The 9,090-nt window shown below is 41.0% G+C and overlaps 1 protein-coding gene across 1 annotated transcript; it reads left to right on the forward strand.

The window, feature by feature from the left end:
* The first annotated feature begins 201 nt into the window (after positions 1-201).
* LOC111719988 (histidine-rich glycoprotein-like) lies at positions 202-8,809 on the forward strand. Its single transcript, XM_031957532.1, has 4 exons — positions 202-518; positions 5,158-5,274; positions 7,053-7,152; positions 8,601-8,809. The coding sequence occupies exons 1-4, from the start codon at positions 327-329 to the stop codon at positions 8,792-8,794; spliced, it is 603 nt and encodes a 200-aa protein (XP_031813392.1). The 5' UTR covers positions 202-326; the 3' UTR covers positions 8,795-8,809.
* The last annotated feature ends 281 nt before the right edge of the window (positions 8,810-9,090 follow it).

Raw genomic sequence — 9,090 nt, forward strand, 5'->3', positions numbered from 1 at the left:
TGATTTGGGGGTTTTATTTGAAGATTCCTTCCTTAATGCTATCTATCAGATATGTATAAATTGAAGCCAAGGTAGCCTTTCACCCCCACACTGACAACAAGCCTCCGCTTTTGTACCCAGGATTAACTAATCATTTACTGGCTCTTCCCTATTTTAACCAGGGGTCAAGGTGACACCCCAGATTACACAACTGAATTGTACAAAAAGTGTCCCTTTTATAGGGACCTGCTGCCTTTTTTTTATTCTAAGAGATCGTCTTATAAATTCTGCCCTCTGGCTCTTGCCCCTGTGGCCCATAGCACAGACGGTTTCCATGCTTTGAGACGATGAGGGTGCCGGCCATCCTCCTGCTCCTTCTGGCCTCAGCAGGACCTTCCTTCTCACTGAGTCCTGCAGATTGCGATGCAGCAGTGCCCAAGGCTGAGGGAATCCTCCATCTGATCAATGAAAGGCGAACCGAAGGCTTCCAATTCCAGTTGTTGAGGGTCGCCGACGCCCACACTGATGTTCATGAAGAGGTGAGCAAGGGTCCCAAAGGCAGCTGGGACTGAGCTCTCAGTTATAGGCCCTAGAGGGGTGTGTGTGTGTGTGTGTGTGTGTGTGTGTGTGGTGGGAGGATGCGTTCATCATTGAGCATCTCTGCTTCTTTCAATTCAGTTACTAAAGGAAATACTCTAGAGTTTATTTTAGCAGAAGGGCACTAAGACTGGACCCTTGTCTTCACTGCTTTAGGGGACTCCTGGGAGAGGAAACTGAGTCACCCACAAAGGTTGTGATGGAAAGCAAAGAGAGGAGTGAATGTGCTTTGAATGTCTTATTGGTGCCCTTGCCCATTAGCACCCCTGGCTCTTATTGCCTTTGCAGTAAGACCATGAGACCATGGCGGTCAAGTGTGTCCTATTCTGCTGGCTCAGCTTTCTTGGTCTTCATCCCTTTGTCAAGCTCTCCATTTACTTCAGAAACCTTCATGAACCTGAGGTCCAGAGAACTCTTCATATTCTCTGAGTTCTTGACATTTGTTTTCTCCTAAGGGTTCAGAAATACTCCCTTTCCCTAATCAATTGTTCGTTGTCCTTTGCTACCACAACAAAGTACTGCTGAGATTTGGGTTAGTTTTTTCTGCCCTTGACCTGTTCCTATGTGCTCTGGTGGGATGACCAGATCAAAGGGGAGGGATGACTTAGTAACTTTTCTACCTTTAAATCATTGTTTGTTACCAGTGTTTGTTCAAATATTAGTCAATCCATGTGTATTATTCTAGCAAAATAGTTAATATTTACACAGTATTTTAAGTTGCTTTGTAGATATTATTTCATTTGAGCTTCATTTTAATCATCCCTATGGGGTAGATGCTAATGGCATTATGATCCCTATTTTCCAGATGAGGAAATGTAGGCTCAGAGAAGTTAAATGGCCAGTGTCAAAAATGTAGGTAAAACCCAAGTCTTTCTCCCTCTAAATCTAATTCTCTCTCCATGATATCAAGAGTTCTTAACCTGGGTGGCAGGACCCCCAACCCCAAGGCATTCAGGATTGTTGAGTGTATGAATTTAAGTGAAAAATTTACTAGATGTTTATTTTCATTAATCTTTGGCTTCTTTGGTAATCCTCAACACTTTATTTTGTGCATTTAAGATCTCAGTTGTAAGAAGGGCTCCATGAAAAGGGGTTCACCATTCTACTAAAGGAACCCATGACTTTAAAAAAGGAAGAATTACTCCCCTATACTGAGCTGCCTCAGTACCTGGACAGTTTATACCTTATAATAATCTAGGTTAATTATAATTTAATTGGGAAAACAATAGCGATGCACATGAGACTTTATGATTACGTGCTAAATTGTGGCAATGAGATAATGCATGCGAGTTACTTTGCAAGTTGTAAAGCATTATATAAACATTAGCTGTTATAAAATTGAGGGTTCTAGTCTATTCTTGTATGTCATTGTATTCTATTACAAAATTGACAAAATTAAGAGGACTAAGGAGATTGAATGTGGATCCCAACATAATATTTTCACCTTTATCATTGTTGTTTTCTTGCTTTTTTCGTTTCTTTTTTCTTTTTTCTTTTTGATCTGATTTTTCTTGTGCAGCAAGAGAAATATGGAAATATGTATAGAAGAATTGCATACGTTTAGCATATATTGAATTGCTTACTCTCTAGGAGTGGGGGTAGAAGAAGGGATAGAGATAAATATGGAACACAGGGTTTTGCAAGGGTGAATGTTGAAAACTATCTTTGCCTATATTTTGAAAAGAAAAAGCTATTATTTAAAAAAAGGAAAAAAAATTGATTTAAAGTGCCTATGAATTCCAAGGTGATGTCACTTCTCAGCAATATTATCCTTCTAATAAATCCATCCCATGCCATGCATGACCACATATACGTGTCTCATTCTGCCCTTGTGGCCCCCCACTTCTCTGGTGAGAGGAGGGAGGTGGGATGTCATACCATCAGCTCTCTGGAAACCTGAATAATCACTCCATGAATCAGACTTCTGCCGTCATCCTGGACTATTTTCTTTTGCAAAATAACTGGGGAAATCGTGGTTGGGGTTCTGCTTGGTAAACTCTGGATCGGTTCAAAAAAGCCATCCCCAATTTTTCCAAATTCTATTATTTCTAATAATCTAATATTTCTTATGATATAATTTTATCCATTCTATTCATTTGACATCATTCGTTCAGGGTATTTCTCCATAAGATGGAGCTCCTTTATCTTTCAGAGACTCTTCATCTTCTTTATGTAACAAAAGTAGGAGAGGAAAAGGATGAGGCAGGACATCTCTGTACTATGGCAGTGGAGTGGTACAATGAATAGAATCATAAAGTCAAGAAGAAATGAATTCAAATCCAACCTCAATCACTTAACAGCTGAGTGACCCTGAATGAGGCATTTAACTTTTGTCTGTCTCTGTTTCCTGAACTGTAAAATGGGAATAATGGGAATAAGTAAGTGTTAAGTGTCATAGTCCCTACTTCCAAGGTGTGTTGTGAGAATCACATGAGATAATAATTGTAAAGCATTTAGCAGCGTGTGTGGCACGTAGTAGGCATGTCATAAATGCTCGTTTTTTAAAAATCTACAAACAGCTAAGTACACTTGTTAGCCAGAATATTTTGCTGGGTGGGGAAGGTCCTTTTGGAAAGCAATAAAAACCAGATGCTGAAAATGTTTTGATTTTCTTGGGCAGTTTACCATAAGTATATTATAAACATGAACTATTTCACACTTTTAAAATTTATTTTTAATTTAAGACTTCTTTAAAATATTTTCATAATTATCCTTAATACCTCCCTCCCTTCCCATTTTACTTGTTATGAAAGGTGAAATGTCCCCTTGCCCATGAACAATTAGAAACTAATAATTAGATGTAATTTGGAAATTACATGAAAGCTGGGTGGTGGGACAGATAAGGACCCTGGATCAGTGGGGTCAGAGTACCTCCTTGAATCCTTATCTTAGGAAAGTCACTTTCCCTTCTCTGGGCCTCAGTTTACTCCCCTCAAAAATGAATTAGGTGGCTTCTGGGGTTCCCTTCTATCTCTAAATCTTATGATACTGTCATGCTTCCTAGATCTTAATGTGTGCTTTTATAAAATACTGACTAATAGACCTGTGATATGAGTGTTCTAGGTTTTACCCCCACCATTCCTGACTCAAAGATCTCCCCATTCCAGTTCCTTCTCCATCCAGTATCCAAAGTGATTTTCCTAAAGCACATTTGACCAAGTCCCCCTTATTCACTAAATTCTAGGGGTTCCCTATTATCTCAAGGAGCAAGCAAAAAAGGCTCTGTTTGGCCTTCAAAGTCATAACCCAGCCCCATCTCACCTTTCCAGTCCTCTTACACTTTATTCCTGACAAATACTTTTTGATCCAATGACACCGGCCTCCTTTCTATCTCTCAAAGAAAATGCTCTATCACTTAACTCCGGCCATTTCCTCTGACCCTTCCCCAGGCAGGAACACTCTCCTTCCTTCACTCTCACTACTGATCTCCCATTAGACTGTGAGCTTCTTGAGGGCAGAGACTGTCTCTTAGTTCTTTTTATATCCTTAACTTTTTGCACACTTCCTGGCACCTATTAAACCCTTAATGTTCCTTGAATCATTGTACAATAGTCAAGTCATTGCACAATATTATTGTTTCTATGGACGTGTTTTCCTGGTTCTGTTCACTTCACTTTGCATCACTCACTTGGTCATGTGAGTCTTTCCAGACTTACTCCCTTCAGCACAAAGCAATCTTCATTTTCTTTTTCTTTTCTTCTTCTTCTTCTTCTTCTTCTTCTTCTTCTTCTTCTTCTGCTGCTGCTGCTGCTGCTGCTGCTGCTGCTGCTGCTGCTGCTGAGGCAATTGGGGTTAAGTGCTCAAGGTCACACAGCTAGAAAGTGTTAAATGTCTGAGGCCAGATTTGAACTCAGGTCCTCCTGACTTCAGGGCTGGAGCTCTGTCCACTGCACTACCTAGCTGCCCCCTAAAGAAAATATTCATCCCACCTGTACTGACTTGTCTTCCAAGGTCATTTATGGAGAGGCTCTCTCTAATCTTTAAAAGTGATAACTGATTTACAATTTCATGTGCAATTATTTTTAAAAACTTTATAATATTATGAAAATGCTTGTTTTATTCCCTAAATAAAAATGACGCAGATTTTTAAAAATTAAAATCAGTGATTTTCCAGGAGAATATTGAGGGCAATATTGAGAATCCTTGAAGGCAGGGATTATTTAGTTTGTCTGTGGATTCCCCACTGTCTTAATTAATACTTGGTATACAATAAGTGCTTAATAATTTTTCTTAATAATTTTTAATAATTATAAATAATAATTTTCTTATAAAGAATTCTCATAATAGAACTCAAGTTTCTTGAGGATGGAGAGTGTTTGATTTATGTTTTTGTTTCCTGAGCACTTAGCATACCCTCTAGTATACAGCATACAGCAGGTGTTTGATAAATGCTTATAGCTTGATTCATTCTCTCCTCTGATGGAATATAAGCTTCTTGAGGGAAAGGACTATTTCAGTCTCTTGTCATTTCATCCCCAGGGCCTTGTTTCCTGTTTAGCACAAAGTGGGCACTTAGGAAACGCTCGGGGGATGGGATCCAAATGAATTTGTTAAAAGGTGTGTTTTCTTGTCTCTCTGCAGAAATCTGCCATTATCCACTATTTGGTCCTGGACGTGATAGAATCTGATTGTTCTGTCCTATCCAGGACACACAAAGAAGAATGCAGAGAGGAAGGTATCAGAATAGTTTCTGAAGTGGTAAGTAGTCAAGACCAATACTTGTTCTCATCTGTGGCAGGCATGCAAACGTTCCCGGGGGGCTCTTTTGACTAATGTACAAGAACAACAGAGAAAAAAGCCCCCAGCAATCTCTCTGGTCCTTCTCTTGGTCTCCCTGTGGGCTGGATGGAAAGTCCTCCATTCAACATGGGCAATCAGTCCATTGGCCTTCTACCTTGAGGTCCAGGTGAGGCTCCTGGGAGGAAGAGATGGTCCCAGGTCCTTCCATTTCAGCCACAGCTTGGAGCTCCACTGACCTAAGGGCTTTGGAGGCTGCCTACATCGCCCCAAGTGCCCCATGGTCCACAGTTCTTAATGTCAAGACTGCCTCCTGTCACTTGGGAACTCCATCATATAATGAGGTCCACCTTAGATGCTGCTCCAGTTATTCAGAAAGGAGGCCCATGGTCCTCTTCTCAAGGCTGGGTCCAAGGGTATCCTGGAGGCAGCTCCCAGCTTGGGGAAGCCCATTGTTAAATATCCAGCAGAAGCATTTATGTCATGGAAATTGGCAAATGCTATAAATCATCCTGCTTGTTTTGTTGCTTATGTAGACTTTAAAAAGTGATGGGGAAAATGGTAATAATGTAGGTTAAACTTAGAAGTGTGTTGTGAGTGTGTGTTTATATATATATATATATATATATATATATATATATATATATGTTTGGAGAGCTGATTGTTAAACATTCATCAACACACCCCTCACTCTGTCAATCCATCAATACAAGATCATTTCTTTAAATTTGAAGTTGTATTTTCAGAAAGAAAAACAATTATGTTCAGATTGAAAATTGAATTTCTCTTGAAAATGTTTGGGGTTACAATTTTTATCTTCCTAGTGGCTCCTTATAGCCAATGCTGTCCTGGTCAGTGTTTAACAACCAGCTCCACCTCCAGCATCCAATATACACAGGACATACTTTAAAATTTAAGTTGAATTATTGATATTTTCTGCATCATTTTCTTGAGTCTAGACCATCAATGAAACAATATGTTACTCCCTTGATTTGTAGGGATTTCTGAGCTGTAAATATTCACGCTGGAAATTTAGCAATCATGTCTCAACAACCAGTTCAAGCTGGCTCCAGTACGGGCCCTGTCCAGAGGCAGCTGAGTGGCTCAGCAGGAAGGCAGCTGATCTTAGAAACAAACGAGCAGCCCTGAATCCAATCCAGCCTCCAAAACTTCCTAGCTGAGTCACCTTGAGAAAGGCACTTCATTAAGCTCCATGTGCCTCAGCCTCTAATATTAATAATAATAACATCTACCTTTCAGGATTATGGTGGAGATCAGAGGAAAATATATTTGTAAAGTGATTAGCCCAGTGCTCTGCACATAGTAGATGCTTAATAAATAAACCCTTGTTTTCTCTTTCTCTAAAACCCCTTAAGAAACCTTACAAGTCTGTAATAATCTTGGGAGATTTGGTCTGACCCTCCCAGGAAATATAACTGTAATCACAACTATCGTGTGTTTTAGCTATTTTATTTTATTAGATTCTCACAGCAACGGGGATGGATGGGGTGGTTATTTTCCACATTTTACAGCTGAGGAAACTGAGGCTGAGTCCAGGGTCACGCCGCTAAGGAAGGTATAGAGGAAAGGCTTGAGGAGGATTCTTTGAGTTAAAACCTAACCAGTGAAGTGAAGTGACTCCTGCCCAGGATCTCAAGGAGCGTCCCATCTTTGCCCCCGATCCCAAAGAAGGCAGGAGATCCAAGGAAATAAAGAGGGAGTTTTTTTTCTTCTTCCAGGTCATCGGGAAATGCAAAGTGGTGGCCATCACCCACCCTAACACCTCTTGTGAGAGGGAACTGGACGAGCTGATTGAGTTCAACTGCACGACAAGCTCTGGTATGGGTCGGGGGCTGCCCGTGTGTGGTGCGGGGGATTCAATGCGATCTCAGGCTTCCCTCTTAGCCCCCCCTGCTCTCCATCCATCCTGTCCCACCCAGAAGGACTCAAATGGAGGAAAAGCGGAATTAATGACTAGACAAATCTCAGACTCACAGAGACATACATTCATATACATTCACACATATATATTCACACAAATACACACATAGTGTGATGGCTTTAGAAAAGCATATTGGGGCCAGGCTGTGAAAAGCTTTGAACACCAGAGAAATTTGTATTTGATCCTAGAAGTAATAGGGAGCCACTAGAGTTTATCTGGAGGGGAGTCACCTGATCAGTTTATGTTTTAGGAAAATCACTTTGCCAGCTGTGCTGGGGATAAATTGGAGGAGAGAAGAAAGCTGAGAAAGGGAGACTTGAGGAGGCCACTGCAGTAATTCAGAGGGGGTGAGGGGGACTAATGTGAAGACCAGTAAAAGCAGCAGTTCCTGACCTTTGTCTCATGGGATCTTTAAATATAGCTCAGATTTGTGGCTGTTTAGGCTAAGAAAAAGGAAGCTGTGAGCTAAAACCACCAAGCAAGAGACAGACCAACAGGGAGACAGAGACAGATGGAGAGAGAGGGACAGAGAGAGAGACAGAGATAGAGAGACAGAGAGACACACACAGAGACAGAGAGGCAGACAACAGACAGACAGAGTGACAGAGACACAGACAGAGAAGAAGGGAGAGAGGGATGGACAGACAGAGAGTGACAGACAGAGAAGGGAGAGAGGGATGGTCAGACAGACAGAGACTGACAGAGAAGAAGGGAGAGAGAGATGGACAGACAGAGACTGACAGAGACAGACAGAAAAGAAGGGAGAGAGTGATGGACAGACAGAGACATAGAAAGACAGAAACAGATGAAGTTAGAAATGCTGGGTTGAAAACCAGGTTCAGCAGTGGGCATGGCTCTGGGCATCCGTGTGCTTGCCCAGAATGGTGAGCATCCAGTGGAGGTCTTTGCCCAGAAGGAAGGTGGAGTTCTTTGATGACACAGACACCCGCTCTGAACCCCTTCTTCAGGTCAGCCTGGGTTCCTGGGTTCGGTGTCACCTAGTAGAGAATTTGAAAATAATATTTATTGTTTTTATATCATGTATATTCATTTTCCTACATACCCATCCCTTTCCTCCGTTCAGAGAGCAACCCACAATTACAAAAAATAAAAAAAAAGTTTGAGAAAAAGCAAAGCAAAGCAGGAAAGTGAATTTAACAAATATCGATCCATCCAGCGGTAAATGATGTTCTCTACCATCGTAGTCCCCGCTTCTGTAAAGAAGAGAAGGAGATGTTTCTTATATTTTTTCCCCCAGGACTAAGCTTGGCTGTTCTATAATTCCATTTCTATTTTGGTGCTTATTCTTTCCCTTTACGTGGTTGGGGTTCATCATGTTTTACAGCTTCTTTTGCACTGACCAACAAAAGGCCCGGGCCTACCATTATTGACTACTTTGAAGATCCAGAATCATATAAGGAGCAGGCAGAGAAAGCCCTCAAGCACTACAAGCAGGATCATGTCAGTGCCTCCTCATTCCAGGTGGTCAAAGTGGAGAGAGCTTTGCGAGTGGTAAGTCTGGATGGAGCTTCTAAATAAATCTAAAAATCTAGAGGGAGAAAAATCTAAAATCTAAAATAGGATAGAGTGATGGGGACAGATATAATATGATAAAATTTAACAGGATTACATGTCGGAGACTTGGAAACAAAAAATCAGCTTCAAAAGTACAAGATGATGGCGAGGGGCAGAGGAAGACCAAAGCTAAAAAATTTATGAAAAAGATAATGGGATCTTAGTGGACCTCGAGTTCAATGTGGGATAACAGTGCTATATAGGAGCTCTCCCCACCACCAATTAATGTAATTTTAGGATGCATTCAGACAATCCTGATG

The sequence above is a fragment of the Sarcophilus harrisii genome, chromosome 3, assembly GCF_902635505.1.
Source record: "Sarcophilus harrisii chromosome 3, mSarHar1.11, whole genome shotgun sequence".
Classification (NCBI taxonomy): domain Eukaryota; kingdom Metazoa; phylum Chordata; class Mammalia; order Dasyuromorphia; family Dasyuridae; genus Sarcophilus; species Sarcophilus harrisii.